Genomic DNA, 16,574 nt, shown 5'->3' on the forward strand with positions numbered 1-16,574 from the left:
GCAAGTTCAGAAAGCACCAAGGACGCCTCATTAAACTATTTTCCCTTCAGGTTTGGAATCTCTAGCTAGGGAGCAAATGGTCTACAGCAGAGGTAGCTAATCATGGATAAAGAAAAGGTCACAGCAGGAAGTGGTATCCTCTGCTTCAAAGGAACCTAACTAGGTTTTCAGCCTAGGAACAAAAAGCAGTCGCAACAGTGGTCTACAAATTACTCTGCATGCCATTTTTACACGCATTCATTTTTCTTAGGCTTTCTTAGGCTCTGAATTCATTGTCCAATCCATTGTATGGTCCAGAATTTGTAATAAATAGTCAGAGAGCAGTTGAGACTGCAAACGTGCATTGAGCAAGTTGTTGGCTTGCTTGGTGTTTTATGACTTCCATAGTTCTGATAGTGTTGGAGGATGACTCTACTTTCTGCCATCCCTGAGCAAGTATATGACCAGCGCAGTCAGACCCTGCACACACTAGCACAGAGCGGAAAAAAACAGCATTGTTCCCAGTTCTGCCTATTTGTCATGAACACATTGTGGCTACCAGGATTATATCCTGAAGTCTGTTCTTCCTGGGATGACCACTGCCTTTTCATCTCATGAATAATGTTAAATTTGCTCAATCACATATTAGAGCATACAAACAATTTGCTCAATCACATATTAGAGCATACAAACAATGTCCCTGAGGGTATTGACCTGTCTCAACAGGTTAGATAGGGTGGGTACATTCCAGGTCCCCTTTCTTAAATGATGATGGTATCTTGGGTGCAATTTTTTTCTGTGCCCCCCCCAGCTTTTTGGAAAAGAGCCCCACTTGAGATCCAAGGGATCCCTTTCTTTCTATCAGAATTCTGCCTTTTGCTTTGTTTTTGTTCTTGCTACACTTTGCTATGAAGGAAGAAGGAAATATCCCAGTTAGGGATGTGCACATTTCAAGGCGGCTTCCAAAGATGGCTTTAAAACTTGAGCAACCACAACAGCACTTTTATGCCATTCAAGCATAGAATACATTTTCAAGGCTCCACACCAGCCTCCCCCCGCCCCGAAAAATAGAGAGAAAAGCTGCTGTTGTTGCCTTAAGAGGCAAAGTCAATGATTAATGTGACTCTTAACTATATTAATGATGGCAATTATTTGATTTGTTAATGCAGCAGTAGAAGCTTTTTTTAGACTAGCACAGGATTCGCCTTTGAAGTACACTCAGCTCTAAGCTCAGTTCCATCTCTGGCATGTCCCCCCCTCAGAAAAACAGCCTCCCTCTGTAGCCTCTTCAGACACACAAGCCGTGGGCTCCAGGCTTCTTCTGGCTCTGTGATCATCCATCTCCCCAGGTGCATCACTGGGTCAATTCACTGTGTGTTATGAAGCTGTGCTTGTGTCGAGGGTGGCCAGAATCTCTTCTGGTTGGAACTCAGAGACAGTTGACACAGGGCAATGTACAAACTTCTTTATTTTATTATTTTTCTTCAAAGACTAGGTAGAGCAGAATGGTCACCATAGGGTGGATGGATGGAGCCCTTCAAGTCTTCCCTGCCCCTTTTGCCTGCATCTTTCACCCCACACAGACCGGGAAAGGAGCATAACCAACTCCCTGCCAGCTCCCCAGGTTAAACAAAAGACTCGGAGATCAGGTATCCCTTTGGCTCAGATTCAGCTACACAGCTTGCCTGTCAGCCTCCCCCCCCTTCACACCCCACCCCCGCCTGGCAACAATAACCTGAAGGGCCTGCAGGGAGCTGTGTTTGCACTGGATTGGCCGTATAACTCATTTGCCCCATCATTGTGATAGATGCCCTTGGTGGTTGCAGGTGGGACGAGGACTAGCCAATTAGACACAATGATTCTAGAAAGCAGATGGAACAAGCAAGGCAGAATGGTTCATACAACCCCCTTGGCTTCGTGGGTGGGCAGTCAACTTCCTCAACAGATTAGTGAGAGGAAAGTAGAGAAGAGCAACTCCATGCATATGACAACTAGCTCTTGGGCACCAGCCAAGGAGGGGACAGGATGCATTGGAAGGCTGGAGTCAATTATTTTGTGACAATAGTGAATTCCCAAAGGATGTCCTATTGTAGAAGCCATTTGAAAAAAATGGCCCGTAGTTTAACTGATTCTTGGGAAACAGATTCAAACATTTCTCCTGGTTTCATGGCAAGACATATTTGTTCCCCAAGGCCTTTACAGCACATACACTACTAATTTGTCTTGTGATCTCACACATCCATGTGCTTGGAGGAAATGCAAGAAACATTCAACCCGCCTTCTCACCCTGTTATGCTATTCTCTCTCATTCACCTTTCACCCATGAATGCTTACAAATGGTCATTCTCTGACATATAAACATTCATTCATAGCAATGACAAGCAAATGCATCGGGGAGTGTGATACACATGTACCTCCCATTGTAGGCAAGCCTTCTATGTAAGTTCTATGGCTATAAAAAGTGATGGAACCAAAAAGAATCTAATCCTCAGCCTCTGTAGGGAGTCAAATTGGTCAATCTGAGCAAAGCAGAACCATGACACAGGATACGCCTTCTGTACATATGCATGTCATATTGTCTTTATATCCAAAAGGGACTTCAACACAATAGTATGACACTGCTTTTATCATTTTGGCAAAAGCAGCTGGAATCTACAGATACCCATCAGTCTGGTGACCTAGAAGGATATCTTAACCTTTATAAGTGGGATAAGGTAGAATTCTTCAGATATGGTGAGATTCAAGTTGAAAATGCAGGGAAATGAATCCCAACACAATTACAGGACATCAGGTTGGGAAAAGCTGGTTGAGGGAGACTGATCAAAAGGCATCACTGAACTTCTTTTGACTTTTATCTCTTGTTCTTTTCTTTCTATTCTTTCTCTTATTCATTTACTCACTCATTCACATACATACATACATAAAACACATATACTCTCTGCAGTTCATGTAGATTTCAAGTTGGAAGCTGATCCAGCTCCATTAAGTAAGATTTGAAGCAGAACATTAGGGGTTTCTCCCGGCTTCTTCAGTGACCTGGAAACTGCGTCCTGCAGCTCCTCCCCCTGTCATGGAAACAATGTCAGAGGTCAAAGATCAAGGGGGACCAAAATGGCTCTTCCCCAACAGAGGATGCTGAAATGAGGAGCTGCAACACAAATATGCCTCCTGTGGTTCAGTGCTTCTGCTCTTATCCTAGTAGCTGAGGAAGAGGCTTAGATTTCTGATTTGTATATTTTTTTTGTGTGGGAATGCCCTACTGACATTTGCACGTGGTGAAGTTAGGTTAAATTTTGTCTCATTTTCGTGGGCATTGCTACTTCATGTCCTTCCAGTATTCTACGACATGGTTTTTTTTTTTTGCCTCTTCTTGCCCAGAATGGAGTTCTCAGATTGGTAGGGTCCAGAGACTTACTAGTAGTTCTGTCTGCCTAAATACCAAAGAATGAATATAGTGGTAATTTTGTCAACTGAGAGCAGCAGCGTCACCACAGTGTGGGAAGCTGGCTTCAGCATCAGCCCTTTGCCCCATGTGAAAAGTAGATTTATTGCAATTTTCAATATTCAGCCAGGAGGATTATGTAGACAATAAACAACTTGTGTTCCCCTGGCAAAGTCCTGCCACTTTGGCACAGAGTTTACTTGCCTAGCAACCAGCATGAAACTTGCAGGATTCTCACAATCACACTCTTTTGTCCTATGGGATGACTGCAGACAAGCTCACATTATATTGACAAAACAGGTGCTAATGGGCTGTCCCCTGACCACCTCCAACCTGGTCCTCTTTTCACTTTACCTGAGGACCTTTTGTTTCCAGCTCCATGGGGCTGCATGATGACCATCTAATGAGTGACTAGCAGAGACAATAAGACAAATAACAGGTGTTTTGGGTGATTTACCCTGTTACAGAGATACCTATGCAAAACATGTTGGGCGGCCAGAGACACAGACAAGCAGGCAAGGGGGTAAGGGGATGGTCCCTGACCCCAAGACGCTCCTTTATACAGCATGACAGAGCGCAGCCTGCAGAGTTTTTAGCGTTGATAGTATTGCAGTCTAACTGATATGGCTTTAACTATTAAGGAAGAAAGGAAGGATAGAAAGAAAGAATGGTGGATTTTGGATGCAGGGAGATAACTCCCAAACTCAAACTTGACCCCATCCCCAAACAAAAGTGGAAGGGACAGAGTACCAGGAAAATTTACCAAATAATCCAGGCCTTCCTTCTTCCCAAATAAACACAAGAATGAAAACTACAAAACTTCCCCATAGAAAGATGAACGTTTGATTTTGTTTTCAGCAGTGGCCAAGGACTGTTGGTATTGGGGAGAGGGCAGTAGGCCAAACCAGCAGTGAGGCTTCCTCCTTGTCTCATGGTCACCCTTTTTTGTGTAATGTTGTGGCTTTGAAGAAACAATGGGGAGAATCGGCCACGGTGTAAATGCAACAACTGTGCAGTGAAGGGGAACTACTGGCATATGCTAGAGAGTGGGTAGGATGCCCACCACACTCCCAGGCCACATTGGGCTGCAGAGATTGAAAAATGGGAAAGTTTTCTCATAGACCACGAAGGACCTGTCCTTTGGAATCAGCATGTGTGTCTGGGTATGCATGCCTGTAGTCTTTCTAGACACTTCAGTGAAAAAGAAAAGGGAACAATTTCTATCTTGGATGCAAGAACAATTCTGCTAATATTTGTGCTTGCCATTATGTTTCCATTGGGAAAGAGATTATCAGCATCCTAGGATCAAGCTATGACAGGGATGGGTTTACTGGCTTTAACATAGACCCTTTGGTCTAGTAAGTAGGCAATTGGAACTCCCTGGCCTTGAGAGGCTATGCTGCTGTTTCTATAAATGTTAGTGCAGGGATCAAGCAGCCCAGGTAATTTTCTTCTATTAGTAACTCAAAATTCTTTGCAGTGGGCCTCCATGCTAGGCGTGTGGTAGGAGTTTGATTCTTTTCAGAAATGAGCTCTTCCTCCACAAGCATATGACAAAACTATGATTTGCCAACAGCCCTAAAGTTAGGCTTGAGAACATTGTGTGTATGTGTATCCAACTGGTCTTTCCCTTGGTCAGAGATGGAATGTGCAGGGGCTGCCTTGGCCCCCATGAATTAGGCAGGAACAGCAGAACAGAGATTAACAGGCCACAATCTCTGTTTGGCAGTCAGCACAGGGCTAAGGAATATGGGAGAAGGAGGCAGGCTCAGAGGATTGTGCTGGGGCCTGGCTTCCCTCTGTTGCCTTCTCCTCCAAAACCCCATGAGGTTGCGTAATTGAATTTGGTCCCAGTTCCCATTTGTTTTTGCTTTGATTTGACCTTCTAGCCAGCTGGCCCTTTGGCACCACAGAACTCTATTCCAGCTCTGTGTTGGGAAGGGAAAGCTCAGGTGAGGGAAAGGAGATAAACTCCTGGCAGTGCCCAGCCTGTGACTCCAAGGAATCCAGCAGCCTAGAGTGATGATAGCAAGAGGACAGGGTAAGGAGTACGTCCCGTGCCTGATGTGCGTCTCTTGGGGACCGAGAAGAAGGCCTGGGAAAGGCCTGTGGCACAAAGACACGTGTGAAGTCTCCCCTTGAAACAAAAACTGGAAAGGAAAATGCCCCGTGAAACCCCAAAAGAAAGTCCCTTCACCACCCAAAAGCCTGAACCAAGTGTTGAGCTGGCAACACCAGGAAACTCTGGGTGGGATTTGGGCTGGTATGGCGGCTACTTCTTGAACATGTCCTGCAATGGACCTGGCAGATACTTGAGCACCGTATCCAGAATGCTCTCCTCATCCTCATCTTCATCATCTCCACAGCCAGCTGGGATGGCTTTCTTGGGTCGTGTCAGGCTCCCCTCACAGGGCTGTTCCAGTGCTGCCTTCTCCTCTGCCTCTTTCTCCTCTTTCTTCTTCAGGCCGTACTATGTGGGGGAGACACACAAGATTTCTCAGAGAAATGCAGGAGAAGGTGGATCTTGACTGCAACAACATTGGGCCTTGGGTCATAGGTGTCCTAAATTAAGATTGCATTATCTTAATCAATGAGGCTTCTGAAGATTAACCAGCTGCTCCAGTAAATGACATCAGCTGCTTCCATAGTGATACAGTCTGTTCTTAGGGTTACAATCTGGAACGTGAACACTGTACAGAAAACACCTTTATATTTTACTGATAATTGAGACAAAAACTGCAACTTCTGTTGCCTTTATGTATTTCCTTTACTGTCTAAGTTAAGACAGAATCTACACTGTGTGCACAGTTATTAGGCAAGTGAGTATTTTGACCATATCATTTTCATGCATATTTCCACTTCCAAGTGTATAAACTTGAATGTTTAGTGGATGTAAGCATATCAGATGATATGTATTTGTGTAATGAGGGAGAGTGTGGCCTAAGAAGATCAACACCCTATCAAGGTGTGCATACTTATTAGGCAGCTTCTTTTCCTCAGGCAAAATTGGCCAAAAAAGAGATTTAACTGACTCTGAAAAGTCAAAAATTGTAAAAAGTCTTTCAGAGGGATGCAGCACTCTTGAAACTGCTAAGATATTGGGGCGTGATCACAGAACCATCACACGTTTTGTTGCAAATAGTCAACAGGGTCGCAAGAAACATGTCGAGAAAAAAAGACGCATATTAACTGCCAAAGATTTGAGAAGAATCAAACGTGAAGCTACCAGGAACCCATTATCCTCCAGTGCTGTCATATTCCAGAACTGCAAACTGCCTGCAGTGCCCAGAAGTACAAGGTGTTCAGTGCTCAGAGATATGGCTAAGGTAAGGAAGGCTGAAACCCGACTACCACTGAACAAGACACATAAGTTGAAACAGCAAGACTGGGCCAAGAAACACCTGAAGACAGATTTTTCAAAGGTTTTATGGACTAATGAGATGAGAGTGACTCAATGGACCAGATGGACAGGCCTGTGGCTGGATCAGGAATGAGCACAAGCTTCACTTCGACTCAAAAGCCAGCCAGGTGGAAGTGGGGTACTGGTATGGGCTGGTATTATTAGAGATGAACTATCTAGACCTTTTGGGGTTGAAGATGGACTCAAAATCAACTCCCAAACCTACTGCCAGCCTTCCTTACCTTGGTCATGTCTCTGAGCACTGAACACCTTGTACTTCTGGGCACTCCAGGTAGGTTGCAGTTCTGGAATATGACAGCACTGGAGGATAATGGATTCCTGGTAGCTTTACATTTGATTCTTCTCAAATCTTTGGCAGTCTTTTTTTCTCAACACGTTTCTTGCGACCCTGTTGACTATTTGCAACAAAACGTTTGATGGTTCTGTGATCACGCCCCAATATCTTAGCAATTTCAAGAGTGCTGCATCCCTCTGAAAGACATTTTTCAATTTTTGACTTTTCAGAGTAAGTTAAATCTCTTTTTTGGTCCATTTTGCCTGAGGAAAAGAAGCTGCCTAATAATTATGATCACCTTCTGTGATCTTCTTAGGCCACACCCTCATTACGCAAATACACATCACCTGATATGCTTATATCCACTAAGCATTCAAGTTTATACAGCTTGGAAATAGAAAATATGCATGAAATTGATGATATGGTCAAAATACTCACTTGCCTAATAATTGTGCACACAGTGTAGATGGGTCACCAAGTATTGAAACAATACATGGACTCTGAATTAATCAGAGGTGACACTAACCCTTATCTTTTACATTAAATGAAAAATCTGGAAAAAGTATTTTATGCTTTTTCATTCATTTAGAAAGTAACTTCCTTGCCCACTCAGTTAAGGATGGCTTACAATAACCACAGCTAGCATGCCAAATGACTATGCTGGATGTGAGCAACGACAGTTATAGTTTGAATGACGTTAAGGCCCCATGTTGGAAGATGGATTAAATGGTGTAAGTTCTACACTGGATATCTGGCTAAAGTATTTGAGGGTGCTATGTGCCTGCATAACATTTCCCTCTCTTCTCATGACACAGTGAAGAAGGGCAGGGACGTACAAAACCTAAACAAATGCAAAATGTGAGTTCTTTTGCATAACCTGTAGTCTTTTCATCTGCCCCTGGTAAAAAAAACATACCACAGACTGATCCCTGGCAGCCACGAATGCACTATCTACATCTGGAGAAAGATCTTGAGAATTGCAGATAAGGGCCCATTGCCTTAATATTGCCATTTCTAGGGTGAATAATAAAGACAAACCTGCAGCACCCCTGCTAATAATTTGAGGATGACTGGAGCCAAAAGGGGGGGGGGTTATGATTGGCAAAGGGAAGGACTCTAGAGAGATAGCCTACCCTATCTTCTAGCAAGCATGGGTTTTGTGGAATTGATGCTAATTTTGCATACAATTATCTTTATACAGGTAGTCCTCGGCTTACAGCAGTTCATTTAGTGACCGTTCAAAGTTACAACGGCCCTGAAAAAAGTGACATTGACCATTTTTCACAATTACAGCCTTTGCAGCATCCCCATGCTCATGTGATCAAAATTCAAATGCTTGGCAACTGATTCATACTTACGACGGTTGCTGTATCCCAAAGTCATGTAATTACTTTTTGCAACCTTTTGGCAAGCAAAGTCAATGGGGAAGCCGCATTCATTTAACAACCGTGTTATTAACTTAAACAAGTACAGTGATTTACTTAACAACTGTGGCAAGAAGGGTCGTAAAATGGGGCAAAACTCACTTAACAAATGTCTCACTTAACAGAAATGTTGGGCCTCAATTGTGGCTGTAAGTCGAGGACTACCTGTATATAAAATAAATAAATAAATATATTTCCCCTTATATACATATATATATTTCCCCTTCCAGTTAGCTCTTTTTCATTCAGTTTTTGGTATGCTATCAATACGGAGGTTCTGTGGTCTTCTCTTCCAGCCAAACTTATTCTCAATCTTATTGGGCAGCTCCTCCAATTTTACTCCTTCCAGTTTAGCGGATGCTTTGCATTCATAGCAATTTTTTATGTATACAATATTTCTAGTCTATCCCTTCTTGATACACCTGTTACACATAATGTTTTCAATTCACATTTCTATAATTGCTTCCTTCAGCTGGGATATTTTCCCTTTAATTCTTTCTGGTATCAGCTTTGACATCCAGCCCTTGCTTTCCAAGCTTGATTTGCTCTGGAAGAGCTCAATATGAGCACTTCAAACTTCAAACGATGCAGAAGACTGATGGAGTAATCCTATCAGTGCTGGTTCTCTCTTGGTGCCACAGAATGAGGAACTGGCCTAAAAGAGGTTAGGGAAATGAGTGACTAGGTAACACTTGTGATGAATTGGAGCATGTCTTCATTGAGCTCACTGTCTATAAAGAAGGGCCAGGCATTAATATTTTTAAAAGCAATGTAAAAAAAGGGCAGATACACCGAAGGGGAGCAAACAGCATTGGTTCAAATTCTCTCATCTCTGCATAATTATTTAAAGGGACAGCAGAATCTGCTCATGCTCACTGTTACTGTCTTAATTTTAATGTTTTAAAAAAGGCAGATGACAGAGACTGAACTTTGGTTATTTCCAATCGTCTATATTCTTCTCTTAGAACAGGGCTTTTCAACCAGTGGTATGGGTACCACCTGTGGTACATTGGCACGTGGCAGGTGGTAAGCGACCATCCTAGAAAAGTGGTAGTGGGGGAGGGGAATGAGAGCACCGCCGGGCGGGCAGGCAGGTGTCTTGCTCGGCTGTGCCTTGGGGGGGCCACTTTTTTCAGTGCCATTGTAACTTCGAACAGTCACTAAGCAAACTGTTGTAACTCGAGGATTACCTGTACTTTATCACTTTTTTTCTTCTTTTTTTGTCATCACGTTTTTGACACCTTGCTAGGCAACTGGTGGTACTCGGATATTGCCATATCCTAAAAGTGGTACAAATGGTGAAAAGGTTGAAAAGCCCTGTCTTAGAAGACAAATAAGCCAGGAGGAGAGGAGTGACTGAGTGAAAGAAAATGGCAAAAGAGGATGCCAAAGAACACTCTTATCAGCATCCAGATTCAGCGCAGGATATGAGGGCCCAAAGACTATTCATTTATTTATTAAATTTACATGCCCCTTGGGACCATATGCCAACACTTTATGAATGATTCTCCTCTTGCTACAGTGCAAATAGAGCAACGGGACCCAGAGAAGAACCATTCATGAGCAAGTGCATATAATCCCGGGGAAGAGCTGGCCTGGAAGCGAGGCTGGATCATATCACTCTGCTGAACAGACTGTCACTTTTCCAGGGATGTGGCTCCTAGGTCTGCCTTCCGGAGATGAGAAAAGGAAAAGTGAAAGAAAAAAAAAAAGGTAAAAAGGAACAGTGGGTGGGCACTGAAGCAGTGAGTCTAGACTCAGCTGGATGAATGACAGTTGCTAATAGCAGAAACCGGCCTTTCTCTTAACATCAAGAAGCTGAATATTGGCCAGCTTCAGTACATTTAGGGATTATCAGCAACAAAAAGGAAGTTCACATCAAAGGAGCTCTAAGATGGTAATCTTACGGCCTGGCAGAGACCACTTTACCTCTAGTTGTTGGACTCCAATAAAAGCTCTTTAAACAATTAGAGCTGGCCCTGGAATAAGAGCTTTGGCAAAGAGGCTGTTCTTTGTGGAAAGAAAAAGAAGGAATAATGTTGAGAAGGTGAATGAGTGTAACCATGTTGTGTGCAGGTGGGTTTCTCTTTCTTTCATCTGGAACTGCTGCAGCAATGCTGGGATGTTCCCATGGGGTACAAGTAGATTCAAGGGCTCATGGCAAGAGTCCTTGCTGCTTTAATTCACTTTCCCTCGGTGAAGAGGGACAAAACTGTGAGGCTTTGTCCTCAATAGGCAGGGTCAACCTACTGGCATAATGTTGCCAATCAAGGGGGAAAACAGGATTCAATCCCTTACCAGGGAGCAGATGATTTCTTGTCTATGGACTGTTTCTCTTCCCATTCTCTGGATGCCACCCTGTTTCTGGGGAGGAATCATTTCCAGGTATCAGAAACCCTTTCAAGGAGCTGATCCCTGAGGGTATCTTTCAGGAATTCAGTTGTTCCATGCATTTCCCAAGGCACAGGGCAGTGAATGGGTACAGCTGGCTGAACCCCATGGACATCTGGCTGAGAATGGAAATGCTGGACTAAAATGGGCCTTGGTCTGATCCAGCAGGGCTACTTTTATATTCTTACCTTCAGGTGCTGGCTGCCCAGGTGCCATCTTTGCCCAATCTTCATTGTAAAGGGGAAGCCACATTTCAAGTGCAATAGAGACCTGAAGGTGCAGCCCTTCAGTGGGAAGGCAGATGGGGGCAGGGTTTCAGGGAGAGAGCAAAGGGGTTCAAGGAAGGAAAGGGACTTTGCTTGGGTCTCTAAGGGCCAGATGGAGCAACTAGGAAGGGTTTATCCCATGGACTGGAAGATCTCCATTCCTGCTGTAGATAATTGTCCAAGATGCTGGACCTGTAAGGGATATTATCTATTGAGTTTTGCAATATTCCCATCTCCTGTAATTGCTCTAGCCCGTGCTAGACAGAAGCCCTATGCCATGGGAAGGCTACATTAGATATGACATGGTTATATGACAACATTTCTGGCTTCCTTTCTCCCTTTATTAAAAAGCTGATGCATGAATGGAGTTGGAGTGGCCATCCAAATGTCAAGCCTTTGGGGCAGAATTACTATACCTTCAGATGTTGTTAAACTACAACTCCCAGAAGCTGATGCATGGCCAATATTAAAGAATGGCGGCCTCTGTAACAAGGCATGAAGAAGTCAAAACGATGACACTGATTATGGAGTCATCATGAAAACGGCATGTTTATGTAATGACATCATGACGTCTGAGGCAAGTATGTTCCCCTCAATTCTTATTCCTTCATGGATGCCCAGTAGGAGAGATGCTCAGAGTTATAGTTTAACAACAACCGCTTACAAGTTACAACTTTTTCTGGGTAATCAATGCATATCTCAAATAATTCAGGTTAGATTGAGTGGGTCCTCAAAACTGAGTTTTGTACTTTAAAAAAAGAAGCCAAGTCTTGGCCATCATGATCAAGAATAATCACTTCTTCAGTTTTCTAAAACTCAGTCTCCCTACTCTCGATCATTTTCTTGCCATTTCTTCCAAACCACTCCCTCAAGATCTTAATGACAGAGAGATTAATTGGAAAATGGCAGGGAGGTGACCCACCTTATCACGGATTTGCTGCCGAACCTTTTCCCGTTCAGCCTCCATGCGGGCATGCTTTGCCTTGCGCTCTTCCTCTTGCTGGCGTAAAGCTTCTTGTCGTTCTTCTTCCTTCTTTTGCGCATCGGGGTCTTTCTCCTCTTCTCCTCCCAACATTTTACCCATGTCCTTCGTGGCCCCTGCACATGGCATGGTTTAAAACATAGTAAGAGGGACTGCTGTGGGAAATCCCCATTTCTTTTCAGTATTTCCCAGAAGGCTGGTGTTATCCACTTCTACTATTAAGGAAAAATAAGGAAATGGTGGATTGACAGATGAAGTTTCTTCAGGCAGGCAAAATGGCTATGAGCTTTTCCATCAGCCTTATTAAAAAAACCTGAAACCCGGTAGACATTATTATTATGCGCACTTTCTTTTCTAAATGGAAACCTAGATGGGTGCTTTAGGCCTGAAAGAGTGACTTTGAGGCAGTCACACTCTCTCAGCTCAAGACACCTCACAGAATTGTTTTGTGAAAAAAAACCGAAGTATAATGCCAGAAAAACATGATAAGCAAAATACATATTTGATTCTACATGTGATAACAGCGGCAAGAATTATATTTGCACAATATTGGAAGAACGAAGAAATACCACCAGAAGAAGAAATAATAATAAAAAAAATTAGACTGTGTGGAAATGGACAGACTTACGGTACTTTAAGGTTGAAAGAAAAAGAAGAAATAGAATTTTTTCAAACTTGGGACCTATTTTATCAATGGTTAGAGAAAAGATTTAGGGATTAGGAATTTAATTTGTATTAGTAAATAAGATACTCAGACAACACGTTTTTGTTGAACTCTGTTAAAAAATAATAAAACTTTTTTTAAAAAAAGAATTGCTTTTGGGGGAAAATGGTAGGAGAAAAAAAGTATTAGATATGCTCACTGCCTTCAGTTATTTATAACAATAATAAAGAGGATAAAAGCAAGCAAACAAGGCAGAATCTCAGAAATAATAATCTCCTTTCTGGTTGTGAGAAGTCAGTATTATCACTGAGACAATTAGTAAATTTCCTTGGCGGACCTCTAGGGGGAGCTCGGATGCCACAAGACATCTGAATAAGAACACTGAATTTTTCAGAAGGGCCTCTCTCTTTCTCTCATATTTGTCTTGGTTTTCCCGTTACTGCAACATTTCTAAGCTTGAACACAATATTATATAAGCAATACTTTTGTACAAAGGAATAGCCACGATTGTGTCATTGTGGGCAAATGCCTGGACAGCTCTATCTGCTTAAAGAAAATAAAATAACAAGAGAAAACATCTATATTAGCAATGAGTAAAGTCCAAAAGCTAATCAGACAGTATACAGTAGCTGTTAAGGAGTTGGTCTGGGACTCAGAAATCCAGGTTCAAATCCTATTTTGATGTTGGAGCTCATGCAATAAAATTGAGCCAGTCTTTTCTCTCAAAGCCACTATTTTATAGACTTTTTATGGTGAAGACACAGTGAAAGGGGATCTACTTTGATCTCTTAGAAGCTCTAAAGCAGAGATGGATAACTTGTGGCCAAGTCCTCTTTTTTTTATAGACCTTGAAACTCTCTCCAGTCACATCCATGGGCATTCACATTCTGTAGTAGATGTCATCTGAGAACTTACCAGGATACTTTTTTTGGGCCTTCTCTATTGTAAACTCTATGTCAACACTGCAACGATCCTGGCCAAAGCCATTTTGTTTCATTTTCTGTTGCCATAGGACTGGGAGGGGGGATGGGTGATTTTAATGTTAGCCTAAACAATATTTTATCCTGTGGGAACCAAGGTCATCGCTGCCTGGGAACACTTTGAAGGGAACTTCAGATTTGGTTTCACTTTTGACTGTGCCGATACTTTGTAGCCAATAAACATGTTCTTTAAGGAACCCTCTAGCCTTGGAGTTCTCCTTTTACTGATCTCATCTATCGGAACCATGACACTCTATGTTTCAGCCATGGGAATGAGTTACTTTTACTTCCAGCTGTGCAAATTCTACAAATTTGGTAAGCACTATACATATGGGAGATCCTACCTTATTTAAAGAACAGAATTCTGGATATTCACTGTAAAAGTCTGATCTTCATAAAATAGGTTGTAGACATGTGTCACTGCTTGAAAAAAGATTTCTGAAGAGCTTGGAAAAACAACTGTTGATGCCTATCAGACTGAAAAAGTTTACAAAACTATTCCCAAAGTGTTTGTCAGGCAATTCATCACCCTTGTTACCCTCCCTAGGAGTGGATGACCAACCAAGATCACAGCAAGACCACAGCATATTATATTTCAGGACGTCTCAAAAAACCCCAGGGTAATGTGTAGGGAACTAAAGGCCTCTTTTGTATTGACAAATGTCAGTGTTTGTGATATTACTATCAGGGGAATACTGAGCAATAAAGGTGTGCTGGATGGCAAGGTTGCCAGAAGAAAGCCACTGCTCTTCAAAAAGAACATTGCTTCCTATCTACAGTTTGTGAAAGACCATGTGGATAAACCAGAAGACAATTGGAAGAATGTTCTGTGGACGGACGAAATCAAAATAGATTTTTTTTTGGCCTGAATGAAAAACACCATGTTCGGTGAAAGCAAATACTGCATTCCAGCATAAGAATGTCATCCTATCTGTGAAACATGGTGGTGGTAGTATCATGATTTGGGCATATAGACCCAAATTTGCTGCCTCTGGACCAGGACTTGCCATCAGTGATGGGAATATGAATTCTGAATTTTACCAACAAATTTTACAAGAAAATGTCAGGGTATCCGTCCTTGAACTGAAGCTCAAAAAAGTGGGTAATGCAGCAAGACAATGACCCAAAACACACAGGTTGTACCACCAAACATTGGTGAAAGCAGAAGAAAGGAATGGCCAAGTCAAAAGTCCTGACCTTAATCCTACAGAAAAGAGGAACAGAAGTAGACTTTCATGCAAGGAAGCCCACCAGCATGCCTGAATTGAAGCTGTCTGCTTCCACCAGAAATTCAGTCTTATCAAGTGCTTAGAATAGTAGAGCTAAGAGAATATTGTGAGGAGGTAAGACTTACCCCCTAAGGCTTGTTTCATCACAAAATCCATACTGCTGGCCACGTTAGTGAGCTCTAGGAAGTTGTTGAATTCTCATCCAGTGCTACTGATGGAAAGCTTGGAGTCAAGGGCTACCTGGGAAGGGAAGGGAAATCAAATGAGCAGGATGAAGTGAAAAAAAATAATACAGTGACTGTTGAATTAAGCTCTGACCAGTGAGTCATCCATTCCTTCACTCTGGGTCCAGAAGCCCAGGTCTAATGCAATATAACCTAATGTAATGAATAGCAATAGAAGAGTAACTGAGCTGTTAAGAGGCACAAGTGTACCAGACTTTAGGTGTGTTTAAACATATTATGGTGTCATATCCATCCTTTCTACAGAAATGAGCATAGCTTCAATATTTTTTTAAAGTCAAAACTACAATCAGTTAAATTTATGGATGTATCCCTCATTCTTTGGACCCTGTAGCTTTTCTGGCACCAAGGATAATGTTTAGATAATGAACACAACAGGACTGCAAAACTGCAAATTGTGAACCAGTATAAAACTTTAACCATGGAACTACAACGAACTACACACTCTTTAAAACTCTGCCTCTTGAATCTTTTTATAGAGAGAGATGTTTATCGCAATATATTTTGAAGAATAAATGTAGCAAATAAGCAATGCACAGCCACGTCTGAGTTTTGTAATGAAATGCATTAAAATTACCTCTAAGTGCTGTTCAGCTAAACTAGAATTTAAAATGTCCCATCTTTTAAAATTTGACAACTGTCCATTAAGAACAGAGGCAGTTTATCCATTATGAAATTGCACTCTATGGATTATGCTGACACTTGACAAGCAGCATGTAGGAACTACCATGGCTCAAATGAAGTTAGCATCTGCTGATAAAAATTCATGCCATGAATAATTTGTTACTATTTAAGCCCCACAGATGAATATCAAAACTAATAATTGTTTTTGCTGCAAGAAGCAAATATAGCCAACTTTCTAGAATGCATTTATTTTCTCAAGTGATGTTTTAATATTAAATTGAGCTGATCACTGATAAAAAATTATTTTTAATGGTTTTGATAAAAAGTATTGCAAGCCTTCTTGTTTTGTAGATTAATTTCTATCTACGTCTCTTGTTTATGACTGGTCCATGTCTAATATTGGCTGAGAACGTGATTGCTAGAATATTAGATCTCAGGGTGTGATGAAGGAGATTCCATCTTGAAAATACTTGATAGTCTGCAAACCATACCTAGACTTTATAAAGAATTGATGAGTGCCACTGTATTTCCTAATTAGGCATTTCCCACCTCTTGATACCAAATAATCCCTGATTATTTGTGTATTCCAATTTTCATCAGCCTCTGCCCACTTCCCTGAGTCTGAAAATTAAAAGCAGCCTCAACTACAAAGAATA

The 16,574-nt window shown here is 42.0% G+C and overlaps 1 protein-coding gene across 1 annotated transcript; it reads right to left on the reverse strand.

Annotated features, from left to right (window-relative positions):
- Positions 1 to 5,693: 5,693 nt before the first annotated feature.
- Positions 5,694 to 15,263, reverse strand: LOC107295805 (complexin-2). Its single transcript, XM_015825133.1, has 3 exons — positions 15,178 to 15,263; positions 12,120 to 12,295; positions 5,694 to 5,891 (listed from the first exon to the last, which is right to left on the reverse strand). Exons 1-3 carry the CDS (start codon positions 15,206 to 15,208, stop codon positions 5,694 to 5,696), a joined length of 405 nt encoding a protein of 134 aa, XP_015680619.1. The 5' UTR covers positions 15,209 to 15,263.
- Positions 15,264 to 16,574: the final 1,311 nt, after the last annotated feature.

The sequence above is a fragment of the Protobothrops mucrosquamatus genome, unplaced genomic scaffold, assembly GCF_001527695.2.
Source record: "Protobothrops mucrosquamatus isolate PMUCROS unplaced genomic scaffold, P.Mucros_1.0 scaffold2504, whole genome shotgun sequence".
Lineage (NCBI taxonomy): Eukaryota > Metazoa > Chordata > Lepidosauria > Squamata > Viperidae > Protobothrops > Protobothrops mucrosquamatus.

Excerpts from the sequence above, each read along its gene's own strand:
- LOC107295805 (XM_015825133.1), bottom strand. The coding sequence starts at position 15,208 with ATGGATTTTGTGATGAAACAAGCCTTAGGGG. Across the intron at positions 12,296-15,177 it reads GATGAAACAAGCCTTAGGGG|GGGCCACGAAGGACATGGGT; the intron begins GTAAGTCTTACC and ends TGCCATGTGCAG. Across the intron at positions 5,892-12,119 it reads GGCAGCAAATCCGTGATAAG|TACGGCCTGAAGAAGAAAGA; the intron begins GTGGGTCACCTC and ends TCCCCCACATAG.